The sequence below is a fragment of the Mesoplodon bidens genome (assembly GCF_964165515.1).
Source record: "Mesoplodon bidens genome assembly, chromosome: 17".
Classification (NCBI taxonomy): Eukaryota; Metazoa; Chordata; class Mammalia; order Artiodactyla; family Ziphiidae; genus Mesoplodon; species Mesoplodon bidens.
The window spans coordinates 55,187,594-55,202,691 of NC_138174.1; the positions used below are offsets into that span (position 1 = coordinate 55,187,594).

Here is a 15,098-nt window from a genome sequence, read left to right on the forward strand (position 1 = left end):
ACATATTTAAGGAACTGCATACTAATCAGCATAGACCATCAGTTTATTATTAGTTACATTTTCTTAGGCTTATGATGTCCTTATATGAAAAGGACAACTCATTAAAGTCAAGTGGGATTTGGGTAACTTTTGAAGGATACACTGTTTTCAAATAAACTTTAGTGTGAGCAATGAATCTTATTCCCCTTAAAAATGGGCTGAACGGAAGGATCTTCCAGAACCATAGTAATAGAGAAAATTTGTTCTATGCCGTATTCTATATTTATTGAGACACAAGTTATTTTGAACCACTAGGTCATAAAGTAGTGATCTATCCTGTGTTTCAACAGATGGCATAATTGAAGAAAGGCCAAGTTCTTCATGGTAAATGGCACTCAGTTAGACTCAGAGATGCCTGAAAGCCATAGGAAAAAATGAAATGGCTTCTCTTTTTCTTTTATTATTATTATTTCTCTGAATTGCTAGTTTCTTTCAGAAGGAATGGCTCTAAGCCTATTATTTTAGACCACTAAACTATGAATTTGGTTTTCTAAGATCCGAGCTTAATTTGTTATGTTTTTCCCCTCCCAAATTAGGTGTATCAGGCAATTATCTCTTCTGCCCTGCAAGTCTATAAATAAGTGTTCTGGAAAAAACAAACAAATAAACAAAGGGTGTTGTGAATGACAAGAGGGTAGTGGCTTCTAAGGTCAATAAGTTTGGGAAATATTGCATATCACACATTTCTCATGGGGACTCAGAATATTTCTTGAAATCAGTGAAGTCCTATACTAAGGACTAGTACTTAAATTATTTAATGCAGTATTTCTCCAAATTTTAAAATAAAAAAATCATTTCTGGAGGCCGTAGTTTTTTATATCTCTTGGACCTTGGGAATAGTGAAACAGTTCTATAAATAGGAGTGTCACCACAGATTATATTGGAAGTAGTCCCTGGGAGGAAAGCATGTTTCCTATCCTAAGCAAATGTATTCTGACATCTTAGCCTGCTTCACTTTTGGCATTGGAAAGCAAAATGAATTGCCTTCCCAGAAGACAGCATGGATTATTAGCATGCTCACAATAGCAATAATACTATATTATAGATGCATTTATAGATAGGTGTTATGCCAAACAAAAAGAACTGTGGTTCTTGGTTACAACTAATACAGAGTCTTCAAAACCAGATACAACAGTTGTTCAATGCTATAACTGATTTTGGTGGAGAATTTGTCTTAAACAAGCACCAGTCTGAATTCCCTCCCCAGTTCTATTGGACACCTTGGAAGCAGCAAAAAGGCAAAATTCTCCATTCTCATTATCTTAGATGATGAAGAAGGAATCTCTCAGATTTCTTTATTTTTAAAAAAAGTGAATTGGCTCCATATCATATATATATGAAACTTGAAGAACTAAGAAACATTCTTCCTGCCAAGTATCCCTATTAAAATACTAGCATTAAAAATTCATTTATTTGTTACCAGGCTGATATTAACTTTTTAAAAATACTTCACCTCTTGCAAAAAAATTGTTGTTTTAAGCCATCTTCTCACCTTAGTACTATTTAGCTTGAGGTTTTCTTTTTCTTTTTTTCTTTTCTTCCTGTGGACTAGATAAAAATAGCTACAACATAGAGATTTAAATGGAGTTTAGGAAGTGTAAGCACAAAAGGAAGAGAAATTAAATTTTAGAGTGTCAGTTACTGTCCAGTAATAGAACAAGTTGTGGGATGTGGATAAATTTATGTCAAAAATTTAAAAACAATTATGTGTTTACTTCAATGTGGCTGTGGAATGGGGAAACATAACAAGATAGCATTATATACCTGTAATCCTTGGAAAAACAACAACATGGATGTCAGAAAAAATGTCACAGAAGGTTGGGTTGGGTAGGTATGATAATCTCCCATCAAATACCCAGTTGTGAGTTAAAATGCATTTGTTTTAAAGTCCCTTTGACCTGGTTTTGCATTTTGGCTCTGCCACTGAGCAGCGTACTCCCAGGTAAATTGCTTTCTAATCTTCAGATTCTTTATTTGTAAAATAATGATTTTTAAAAATGACCTAGCAGATATAATTATTTTGAGAATTATGTAAAAATATTTATGCAATAGAGAGCCACTCTTAATGGCTAAAGCTTTCTGAAAGTTCATCATGTATTAACCTCTTACAAGCATTTTAAGTGTACTAATGCATTTAATATTCATAACATTACTATGAAGTAGATGCTATCATTGTCATTTACATTTTACAAGCGAGAAAATCAAGGAGCGAGAAGGTTAATTACTTGGTCAAGTTCACACAGCTAGCCAGAGCTAGGATTAGAATTGATACAGTCTGATTCTAGACATGGGATTCTTAACCACTCCAATAATTCTTGATCAAACATGACTAGTTTATTGTCAGTCTTCTTCAATCATTATTTTATCCTTGGCCTATTTTGTCCACATTTAAAATTATATTCTAATAAAATTCCCTGGTATAATTTAAAATATTCATACACTGAATGTAAAAAACTTAGAGCAATATCTTATATAATTTTGAAAATTTTATGTAATATGTATAATGCAAAATATGTTGAGATATTTTAATGAATCTATAATAAAGATTCTATTTGCGTTTTATTAGAGGAATTTAGAGTTAATCTAGTCCAGGGATGGCAAACTACCCCCCACAGGCCAGATCAGTCCTGCTGCCTGCTTTTATGCCACCTGTGAGCTAAGACTTGTTGCATTTTAGAATGGTTAAAAAAATCCAAAGAATAATATTTTTTAACATGTACAAATTATATAAGATCCAAATTTCAGTGTCAGTAAATAAAGTTTTAAATTTTTTCAACACAAATTTTTGGAAATTTGTTTTCTCTCTTGTTCAATACATATCTACATATGGACTTAATATCTACATAATGTCCTAGATCTTGCATGTTAGTCCACAGAGCCCAAAATACTTATTATCAGGCCCATTAGAGAAAAAGTTTTCTGACCACTTGATTCTAGTCCAACAGCCTCATTTTAGGTATGAAAATTGAGACATCCTGGAATTAAGAGCCTTGCCTAATATCACAGAGTTAGAGGAGAACGTAATCCAGAATCAAGGCCTTCTGACTCTAGGTTCCTTGTTACGGACCCAATAAGATCCCAAAGATTTTAAACTCTGTAGCACCGTGAGGCTTTCTTGTGAGAAACCAAGCAGACCTCTCATCCAGCTTTTAACTTTCCTTTTAAAAATAAGCTGAGTATTTACATCATGGCATCCCAACTGTACAGAAAGAACTGAAGCCACTTAGGGCCTTATGAAGAGGGAAAAGTATCCTTGTACAATATCTAAAATGAATATTTGAATTTCAGCAGGACTTAAAAATAAAATGAAAAGTAATTACAATTTACTCACAAGATTAAGTTCAATTACACTTAAATTGTCAGAGATTAGAGACAGTTAGTGATGGTGTGCTGATTGATGCAGATAAACCGTTCTATGAAGAAAACACGAAATGTGTTTTATTGTGTCGTCTAATCGAAGTATGGACTAAATACCAAATGTGGCATAGCGTTTTTAAGCGCTAACCAGACCAGACCACAGTTGCAAGCAAAAGTAAAATAAAGCTTCCCAAAACAGAGTCCAACCTTTGACTAACTACCAAATAAGAACAGCCTGATCCTCATTCTTGTCTTACTATTGATTACTAGTCTTCCTTTGCCAGAAATCTTTCCTCTTGGGGAAAAAAAGAAGTTCAGTCTTTTGTCACTGGTAATGGATAAAATTGTTTGCTTCCTTCTCACTCAGAAATACGCTTATTAAAGCAATTCGCTTAAGCATTTTAATTTAAAGTTTACACTGTATCTTTATATCACGAGCTGTTTTGCCTTTTCCAGGCCATTTTATTTCATTTTCAATTGATTTTCATAAATGAATATTTTCCTAGGTTTTATGCATAGTCTTCTGGTTTGAGGGAAAATGTACAGATTTTAGAGATATCACACATGTGTTATACCTTTCCTACATCAGTTATGTCTAAAACCAAGTTTACATTCCATTTTCAGTAAACCTGCCCTGAAGGTAGAATATACCAGTTGAATGTAACCATAGGCTTAGTTTTTAATTTTATAAAATAGAGCCATCAATAAAAGATGAATGATGAATTCCAAGTCTAGGTTTTCCTCCCTAAACTCTCCTTGAGCTCTATAGTTCTATGTCCAAAATTCTACCCAGAATCTGTAAATAGGCATCTCACTGTTATCATGTTCAAAATCTAACACTAAAACATACATCTGCTTCCTCCAGCCTTCCCTTCTCAATAAAAGACACCGTCACCAAGTTAGTTGATAAAGAAAACACACACGCATATCCTTATTTTTCCTTTCCTTGGCACTCCCACATCTGCTCCAGTACAGAGTTCTGCTGGACACCAAAAATTTACCACCAAGCTCACCACTTCTGTCCACCTCCACTACTACCATGACTGTCCAAGAGGCCATGATGCCTTTCCCAAGCTCTGCAACAGCAGCTCCATGCCTTCTACTTCCCCCCTATAATTCATCACTAAATTCATCCTTGCTATGGCTTATAAGGCATTCTCTGCTTTCTCTCTGCCTCTTCCACTTCATATCTGCCTATGGTCAGATGCCAGCCATTCTGGCCTTCTTTCTGGTACCTAAACATTTCATGCATGTTTATAAATCAGGATGTTTTGTACTTGATGGTTTATTTGCCAGGATCTCTCTTTATCTAACCTTCAAATGATTGTCTCAACATTTTCACTTAGTTTATGCATCATCTCTTCAGAGGGAACTTCCATGACCACCCTAAAAAAAAGAGATCACCAGTACCTCCCACATTTTATTTCATTCATAGCTCTTCATCAGTCAGTGGTTTACCATTATCTTTGTTTGGTTTTGCATAATCCCCTATATAATGTAAATTCAGACAAGCAGAAATCTAGTCTTTTCTGTGTTGTTTTAGAACCTCTGCTTAAGCTCCTGGCATGCAGTAGGGGATCAATAAATATTAAAGTAAAATTTCCATCATCTTCAGTTATTTTTCTTCCTTTACTTTAATTTTCTGAATTAGGCATAATTAAGATGTGTCTCCCTGACACCAATGCTATTTTGCCTCCTTGAAATGTCTTGAGCTACATGGTACATACACCACTGACAATTGTATTAGTCTTGAAGAATACACTATTATAAGGCTGTAGTCAAAATATTCCTCAATCATGGTTTAAAAGCCTACATAAATATGGACTGAAATTTCTCTTCTTAAAATATTTCATACTAGTTTAAGATATTATGAACTAAAAACCATGCCTTTATAAAAGAAAGTAATTCTGTTTCCAATTATGAATTTGATTACTAATCAAGTATGTAGATTGGGCTTTCAGGCATGGAAATTTAATAGGCACTATATTAGCTATCCATGTGAAGATGTTGAGAAAAAGGTTCTATGTTATACAAAGCTTGTCGCATGAATAGTTTGGGGCTGGCAATAAGTGATGCCATGTTTATGTAAATAATGTTCAAAAGGGCTGATCCGACTTTCTTCTCAATTTGGTGTTATAAATTTAAAATTATAATAGTAATATGACATTCAATGTAATTCATTTCTCCAGGATTATTACTGTTTCCAGCTTTTAGTTTCTTGGCTTCAAGTCTTATTCCTCATAATATTATACCATAAGATGTAATACCCTCCTGGAATACTCTGCTTGTTATGTCTTAATGTCTAATTATACCAAATACCATCTGTAACATGAAACCTGATTGTTAGAATGCTGATCATTCTGGTGAAAAATGCAAATGCCATGCAAAGTTTTGCTGAAAAATTTAACATGTAACACTTTCGGATTCCCACAAATAATAATAATAATAATAAAATTAATCTCCCTCATTAAAGCATGTATTGAGTCATCAAAACACATTTAGTCATTCAGGAAACAGAGGGATTAACGGTATTAAACTATTTGCTTTAGTCATTTCATTCCTTTTAGATTCATCTGATAATGAGTTAAGCCAATTTAGATCCATTATTGATGAACCTTGAAAAATTCACTAACATAAATTTCCAACACAGTGATGCCAAAGCCATACTCAAACATTTGCTGTATAGCCACCAAAACACAAACTGGTGCAAAATATATCCAATTAAGTAAAGTTAACTGGACTTGCCACTTTACCAGATTAGCTACAAAAATTATCTAACTGAACAGAAATTAGTAGGTAATTATTATTCAATATGATTGCATATATTATACAGCAGTTTAGTCATGTAGGATTACCTAAATTATATAAAATAATTATTTTAATAAATAAAAATGCCTGGACTGAGCATGTGGATTTTACAATAATGTATAGGCAATGTCATTATTTCAAATTCATTTGCTATTTTGTAATCCTATTGTCTTATAGAAGTGGCAAAAATTTCTACATATTATTCAAATCATATTACTATCGTAATAGTAAGCATAACTTTCTTGAATCATATGCCTTTTGGAAATTTTAAAAAGATACTGATTTAAAAAAGAAAATTACACAATAAATATCACTGAATCTGGTAAGAACCATTGCTGTTTATGGTAATAGCGGCCATTTCCACTCATCTTCCTTTCCTGGGAGGCAGAGAGAGCGCTTCTCTGCACTGTGGATCAACCATCTACCTTTGAGGCCCTTCTCATTTTTTCACTATATATTGACTCTTTCTATTGATATGCTGTAGCTGAATATGTTTCCTTCCTGTATTCTTCTGCCAAGAAAAGAAATGGAGTTAGAGGCAAAGGGAATAATGCCTAGAAGTTAGTAAATGCATGACTTTGCTTACTGCTTTCTGCTTGTTAAACCTTTGGACTTGTACACCTGGAACGCATTACTAGGTAACTGAAGATTAGGGTTTACTAAATGAGAAATGGCTAGGGGATTATTAGCTTTACAATAAAAATTTTCAAGTATATATAATATATTAAAGCTTCTGTTATCTGTTTTGTATATATTATAAACAACACAAATCAAAACTAAGTACCCAGAGATAGCTACTCCAAAATCCTTATGATACCATAAAATATTTTATTCAGCTTTCTAAATTTATATTTGATTTCTCAAATAACTGACATTGAAAATTATCAGTCATTCATTTGTTAAGATAAAAACTGATTTGATGGTTTCTTTTTAGAAGGATTAGTTAGGAAACTCAGTGAATTTACAAAAGAGCAGACATTATTCCCATTTTATAGAAGAAGAGATAAACCTAGAAAAGCAATGAAAGTACCTCTTTCATTTTAAAACATTGTTTTAAGATTTTCAACTCTTTGAACAAGAGGTAATAAAACTTATGTGACAACTGCAGTTATCCAAATGGCCAAGACCTTAAATTACTTAAAAGAAACAAAATTTTCTAGTGGCATCACATCATTTAAAAATGATCAGTGATGAACTGTTCTATAATTACAGTGATGTATGTATCTCATTTTGTAGACTGTAGACACCTTGAGGTTAGAACGACCCTTTTTCATTCTCTAAGAGAGCGTCTACAATATTTTTCATGTAACAAGTACCCAATATTGTTGCCAATTGCCAATTGAATATGTAGGTTCTAACTCATTCGAAATTCTATCAACAAGTAGATAATTCTCCTGTCAGCTTTGTGCAAAGTTCAATTAGGAAATATAATTATTTTTCAAGTATGCAATATAGTATATATTTAGCAAGTAAATGGAAGGAGAAGAGTGATTAATTAGATATTCGGGATCTAAGCCAATTAACTAAAACTGCCAGTCAATTGAGGCCAAAGGGTGATACTGGGCTTTAATAATCTAAGATGATTACTTCAGTGATCCATTTCATTATAAACTTATAGTTCTTAAACATTTAACCTGTTATTATCTTAACTAGTTAATTTGTTCTGAAACCCAGTCAAATTTTATAGGCCAGAAGAGAGTAGATATTGATTCAGGTCAGGATTGTTCTGTTTGTGACATGTACTTTCATGAAACCATTTAGTGGCATTTCTTTCACTTTCAACACAAAGAAGAAAGTCTTCCATGTCCTGTATGTTACTTTTTTAAAATCATATTTTTGGTGACTTTATAGATGAAAGAAAATGTCAGGGGATTAAGTTAAATTTATTTAATTTAGCCTTTGTTTTTATGGTTCTGGACCATATTGAAGCAAATCATATAACTTAATAATTTTGAGTATGCATTGCATTTACTATATCTGTTGATATCATAGTTCATCTTTTAAAAATTAAATAATATGTTACATTTGGAATAGATTGAAATAAGAAAGAAAATGAAACAAAAGTGAATATATGCTAAAATTAAAATTTTAGCACATTTTATATTTCCATTTTTCCTCAAATAAGCATACAAATAAAACAACTAGTATTTATAAATTAGCTCGCAGAAGAGGTAAATTAGAAACCACACTACATAATATTCTACCAACATGTTAAAACACACACTTCCCTGTTCACCCTTGCAAATTCACCTATCTCTCTGTACATACCAAACACATTTATTAGCAATTCTGGAAAAAGCTAAATTAACAAACTGTCCTTGAAATCACCAGTATAATTTTGACACGTATTAAAATGCCTGACAATTCTAATTCCATCTGATATAAACACTGTTAAGAAAAAGAATCCTGTTATAGTAATGTTAGATCAGCTATTCCAGCTTCCTCCTGGATAAACATGTAAAAGTGGTTAAATAATAAATTTCTATGGCAACAACTTAAATTCTAGGATCTTCTTAGTTACACCAGCTGCCACAGAAGGTACTACTTTCTTTAAAGCAGTGGGAACTAACCAAGATATCTCCTTTCCTCCTTTTCCATCAGGCACAACTAAAATCTCTTACTTTGATGAATTAAAGGATGATTTAACTGGAAACAAGATACCTCAACTAAAGCACATGGTAACTACCGTTATATGAGCATTGAATGTTAAGACAAAACAAAGACAAGAAGCTAAGTACTTATAAGTGAAAGTTATATGGTGAGACCATATATATTATGTATCCTGCAAATTAAGCTCATATATATACATATATAAACTATATGTTAGTTTATATATGTAATTGTGCCAGAGATACTTTATCAAAATAAATAAAACATTGTCTAAATAATAAATGCTCTTATGAAATCATTGAATATCTTTTCTACATGGATTTTTAACATATATTATTATGTATTAAAATATTTGATAGTCCTAATATTTTAGAATCAATATATAGATAATTTAGATTTAATGACTTGAACTTATATAGTTCATAAATTCATACAGCACATTCATTTTTTTCTTATATGTTAAATCTTCTTATACAGTCTTGGAGAATACACTAAAGTTATCTCTTTCAAATATAGGACAGTTTTTTTCTGTTGCAAGACATACTGGAAATATAAAGGGCCACCAATACATACTAAATTAAGAAGATAAAACCAGGGTCCTTAATTTTTATATTCTATTTTTACAGCTATATATATATATATATATATATATATATATATAATATTATATATTAAAAAGATAGCATTCTTTAAGAAGTTACCAGGTAAGTATATCGGACTACTCCATTCAAAGAGTGAGGTTTTGGGGGCTTCCCTGGTGGCGCAGTGGTTGAGAGTCCGCCTGCCGATGCAGGGGACACGGGTTCGTGCCCCGGCCCGGGAGGATCCCACATGCCACGGAGCGGCTGGGCCCGTGAGCCATGGCCGCTGAGCCTGAGCATCCGGAGCCTGTGCTCCACAACGAGAGAGGCCACAACAGTGAGAGGCCCGTGTACCGCAAAAAAAAAAAAAAAAAAAAAAAAATAGAGTGAGGTTTTGGAGTATAAGGAAAATTGGATTTATATACAGCGCCACTATTTACCAGATTTGAGTTATTGCTTACTTTTTTTAAGCCTCAATTTTCTCATTGGTATAATAGAAATAACAATATCTTACTAAATTTTTATGTGCTTGTGAGGGCTAAATTAATTAATTCTGTAAATCACTTAGCACATGCCTGGACACAATGACCACTCAAAAACCACTGAAGCTAATCTTTTAAAAATACCTTTAACATTGCCTTCTATATTTTAATTTCTTTTTAATTACTATGAAGGAAAGTTCATGCCCCAGTGCACACCTTCTACCAGAAGTTCTATTTTCCTGACTTAAACTAATCACGTATTAATTTTTAAAATTACCATTATGCCTCACTAGGTATCTTTCAAGTGTCACTTTCCACCAGAAACATAGAACACCTGCCATCTTTTCTTTTCCTTCTTAAGGTCATAATATCCTTGAATATATAACTCTTCCCCTCCCCCAACTTTTCAATCAAGAATAAGTTTGTTGATTGCCTACAAGGAACCCAGTTGTCTTTCCATAAAAGAATTAAGGCCTTCACATGAAAAAATGAATAAATAAATAACAACCCATAATATTTGTCAGAGGGTAGTGGGTTATAACCTTACTACTATGAAGTGCAGTCCACAAACAAAAGAATCAAGAGAGAAAATGATGAATGGCCTTAGGAATAGTGATGGTTTATAATAAGGATTTTATTAAAAAAAACATTAAAATAAATAATACATACTCCAGAACATCACTGTTCTAGGAAATTGCTTTTCTTTAGAATATGAGTTCTAGAAGGCAAATCTTCTTACAACTGCTCTGGGGGCTTTCATTAGCTGATTTACAATCCTATAGTAATTTTTTTTTTTTTTTTTTTTTTACATCTGTGGTCTGCAGTCTTTTAACATACTTCTCCAGGGTGGATATGTGGTAGAATGCAGGCCCCCATCAATGTGTAGTTTTATTTGTTGTTCTGTCCCCTAACTGCTGATATTATAGACTGCTTAGAAATCCCAGAGGACTATGATTGAGGCCAGAGTTACACTGGCTCATAAAATTCAAACAGTTCGATGCTTTTCTTGTTAATTACTGGGCCACAACCAAAAATCTGAATGATGGGAGAGAAACACTTCTTTAGGATAATGACTGATTTCCATAAAGATGAGTGCTTTAACAAATTTCAATATGCATTTGCTGGGGCGGGTAGGGTGGGTGGGCACTAATTAGTTTTACCATTTTCAGCAGATGTTGAATTCAAAACGCCAGCAGCATCTCAAATGCCAGTCATTAGGGCTGTCTTTCATCGAAGAGTGCTGACCAATGAAACCTCCACTGTTTAATGAGACCGATGTAGACAGAGTCAATTAAATCAAATCTCTACTAACACCCTTAACATATCTGCAGTGTATGCAGCAGCAGCAGAAGTAGCAGTGAGGGATTTCCAGTATTAATAAAGGAATTCACTGCAGCAGAAGGAGAGGGGGAAAAAAGGGAGGGAGAGGGGGCGTGTCGGGGGAAAGACCTTCCTTAGCCACAGGGGAATGCTGGAAAAGCCCGGGGGCGTGGGTGGAGAGGGAGGGGAGCTACGTAAAGGGTAAAAAGCTAAGTGAGATGATTAAAGAGAGAGCCTTAATGTAACTCTTGAAGTGACCCACCCCCAACCTTCCCCCTCCCGCGTCCCTTCCACCGCAAATCCAATTTACCAGTTGCAAATATGAAGCTGGAAAAATGTAAGGACCCAGAGTTGAAAACATTTTCACTTTAATACTGAAAAAATATGCCATTATAAAATCCTCGAATAGAATTAGTAAGTTCCACGTGCTTCCTCGGTTCTTTTTTCCTACTTTATAAGTAAGACTTACACCAGCACAGAATTGCTACCATTGGATCGCAGCCTAAGCACTAGAGTGACATTAATTGGTCATGCTTAACTGCCTCAAAATCTTTTTTTCTTAATAATTACACTGATACTATAATAGAAATCATGGGTACTTATTTTACATTCAGATGGAAGGCATTATTGGATATGTATAGAAAAATATTCCCCCTCAAAAAAAAACACCATCAAAATAAAAGAGCCCAAAACAACCCATAAAACTTTGCTCAACAAAATACATTTTTAACTCATAAAATGGACCGATGACTAGCCATGCAAATGTCCTAAATAAAACCTTTACATTTTTTTTTCACAGTAAACGTACGCTCTGAACTGCCTACCGATCACAAATAATGGCGAAATGGCACTTTCTGATTATACTGTATTTTGTTTATAGAAAGTTTGATACGATGGGATTTATCAGGTAAGAGGGTGGGTGCTGTGAACGTGACGGCGTCCCCAGTCGCGGGAGGGCAGCGTCCCCGGAGCGCGTGGATTCCATGCGAGCCATGCAGCACTTTTTGTTTTCTGCCAGAAGTCAGAGTTAACTTATTTACAATACATTCATGCCTTCGTGCAAATGCCCGTCCCTGCGTAGCCAACAGGGAGCCATCGCGCCCCCCCCTCCTCACGGGCTAATCCACAGGGGAAAAAATAGATACCTATCTCTCTATATAGATGTGGGTATATGTATATATGTGTGGGACCACGGTACCGGCCCCTCTCCCGAGGAGAAGGGCACTGTCTGGTCTCCGAGCAGGGCCCCTGCCGGGGCTTTGTCAAAAGGGCCTGCAGCAAAGAGCGATTTGGCAGGCTCTCCCAGCTCGCCACAGTCTGCTCTTTGTTTCCAGAGGGAGCTAAGGGGTCAGACCCTCTCAGTTGAGCGAGTTCATAGTTATTTATTTATTATGTCCATCAAGCCTTGGGGCGCGCTGGACCTGGGTCTGGGCTCCCCTGACACCCCCCGGGGATGCCGGCGGAGTTGGGGGGAGGGTGGAGGCATCTCCATCCCCCCTCCTCTGCTTTAGCCGGGTTGGGGGTCTTAGTCTGAGAGCGAGTGGGAGCCACAGTCATACACCCTGTGGGCCCCATCTGCGTTGTAAGGCCCATTGTGCCAGTAGGAAGAGTCACAGACTGTCTGCAGGGAATTAATTTCGGACGCCGAGGAGTTGGCGTCCCTTCTCTTGGATCGCTTTCGATTCCTCAGGATAAACACGAGCATGCCCACCACAGTGAAGGCGGAGGTGACAAACACCAGCAGCAGTCCCGGGACCAACACGGAGATGGACACCCTGCTGGTGTCTAAGTAGGAGTTGGAGCGTGTCCCGGTCTCCGCCAACCCAGTGCTGTTTTTACTGTGCGAAGTTAACGTGGGCGAGATCCTCGCGTACAGCTGGGGGCAGATCTCGTCATTGGAAAGGAGCATGAAATCCTTCCTAAAGAAGTTCACTGGCGTCTCGCACTTGAGGTCGCTCATCAGCACTTCGGAACCCAGGCGTTCTGCCCACTGCTTGAAAGGCACGATGGTGCACGAGCACTCCCAAGGGTTTCCGTGCAGGTCTATCTGGATGATGGCGGTTAACTGGTCCAGCACCCCTGCCACCGGAAGGTACATGAAGTAATTGTTGTGCAGGCTGAGTTTAGAGAGTGAGACCCCGGCAAACACGTCCACGGGCAGGGACCTCAGCAAGTTGTTGTTGAGAATGAGGATCCTCAGCTTGGGCATGGCATTGAAGGTGCCAGGAAGGATGAGCTGGATGGCGTTGTACTCCACGTTCAGGTACTCAAGGTTCTGCAGCCCGGCGAATTTCTCCCGGGACAGCGTGTCAAGGTAGTTACTATCCATATACAACCACCTGAGGTCCAAAAGATTCTTAAAAGTGTTGTTCTCTACGGTGGCAATGTTATTGTTGCCCAGATCCAACAGAATGAGATTCTTGTAATCCACAAAGTGCGATTTTCGGATGCTATGGATCTTGTTATCTCGCAGGAAAAGCTCCTGCACGTTGGAAAGCCTGGGCTTCAAATCAGCCAAGCTGCTCACGTTCCGGTTGTTGCAGTTCATCTTTAAACCCGACCCTGGGATGTGGTCACAGCTGCAGCCCCCAGGGCAGGGCAAGCCGTTGGCTGGGGGTTTGTTTCTGGCGCTGCCGGTAGCTATTGCTGCCGTGGGTCTGATTTTGATCTGCCAGTTGCCTGGGATCTTTGTACCTCCGTTTGGAGCCGACCCTGGGGTGGCATGATCTTCTTGCCCATTTGTCTTGAAAGGAGTTGGCAGGGGGCCAGGAGCCAAGGTCTCTTCTTGGGCAGGGGGAGCCGGGAGACTAGAATCCACTCTGTTTTTCAAGGGACACAAGTCCTGTTCAGTGGTTTCATTGAGGTCTTTGCCCTGCAGTCTGGTGGGGGCTTCGCAGACTACTCGGCCGATCAGGGCATTTTTGGGAATGTTTTCGAGCCATTCTTTCAGGGAGAGCAGATCACAAGTGCAGTCCCATGGGTTATCCTCTAGCAGGATCTCGGCAATGCCAGGGATTTGCTCCAAGACCTCCTCGTAGGGCAGCGTTTTCAGCCTGTTTCCCCGGAGGTCGAGGTGAGTGATGGGCACATATTGGAACACATTGGCAGGTAGGGTGCTGATGAGATTGTCGTTTAAAATGAGTACCTCCAGCTTGTTCAAGTCCTGGAAGGCCCCCGGGTCTATATCCCGTAATAAATTAAAATCAGCCTGGAGGTATTCCAGATCGTCCAGCCCCAGGAAAGTCTGCTTTCGGAAAGATTTGATCTTGTTGTTATTGATGTGCAGCCTTTTCACCAGCTGCAGCCCCAGAAAAGCCCCAGGAACGATTTCATGCAAGCCATTATTTTCCATGTGCAAACTAACCGCATTATAAAAGTTAGCGAACTCATTAGGGAAAAGTCGAGTGAGGGAATTGCCATGCAGAAAGAGATGGTAAAACTGGGAAGTCGGGGCGGTGAAACGCTGAAGACTTGTAAAGCCCTTTTTTTCACAGTCTACGTGTAGGTCCCCTTCTATCTCATTGCAGGAACAGATCTTCTCTTTGCAAACGTCCCCTGTAACGTTTCCAGCGGCAAAACAAAGAGACGTCTCCAGCAACAGAATCCAAAGCAGCATTTTTAAAGCGAGCAATTCATCCCCGATCTCATCACAAAGTAACAGCGACCATCCTGCTCTCCACAGACACAATTCAAGTTCATTTAGTGCTCCAATGTCCGAACCCAGGGAAGGAGAAGAAAAGGGTTTGGGGGGGTGGGGGTGGATTCCTTCCTCCCTAACCCCCCCGCACTGCAACAACCCAGGCGCCAGTCAATAATTATATCTACAAACTATCCAGGCACGTAGTGCAAGGCAAGCAGAAAAAAAAAAAAAAGTAGAAAAAATGACCCCACTCCCCCTCAA

General features: G+C 37.3%; 1 protein-coding gene across 1 annotated transcript; it reads right to left on the minus strand.

Moving 5' to 3' along the window:
- Window positions 1–12,722: 12,722 nt before the first annotated feature.
- SLITRK1 (SLIT and NTRK like family member 1) lies at window positions 12,723–14,813 on the minus strand (the record flags this gene model as incomplete). The annotated part of the gene is made up of 1 exon (XM_081214607.1): window positions 12,723–14,813. The coding sequence occupies one exon, from the start codon at window positions 14,811–14,813 to the stop codon at window positions 12,723–12,725; it is 2,091 nt and encodes a 696-aa protein (XP_081070733.1).
- Between the last annotated feature and the right edge of the window lie 285 nt (window positions 14,814–15,098).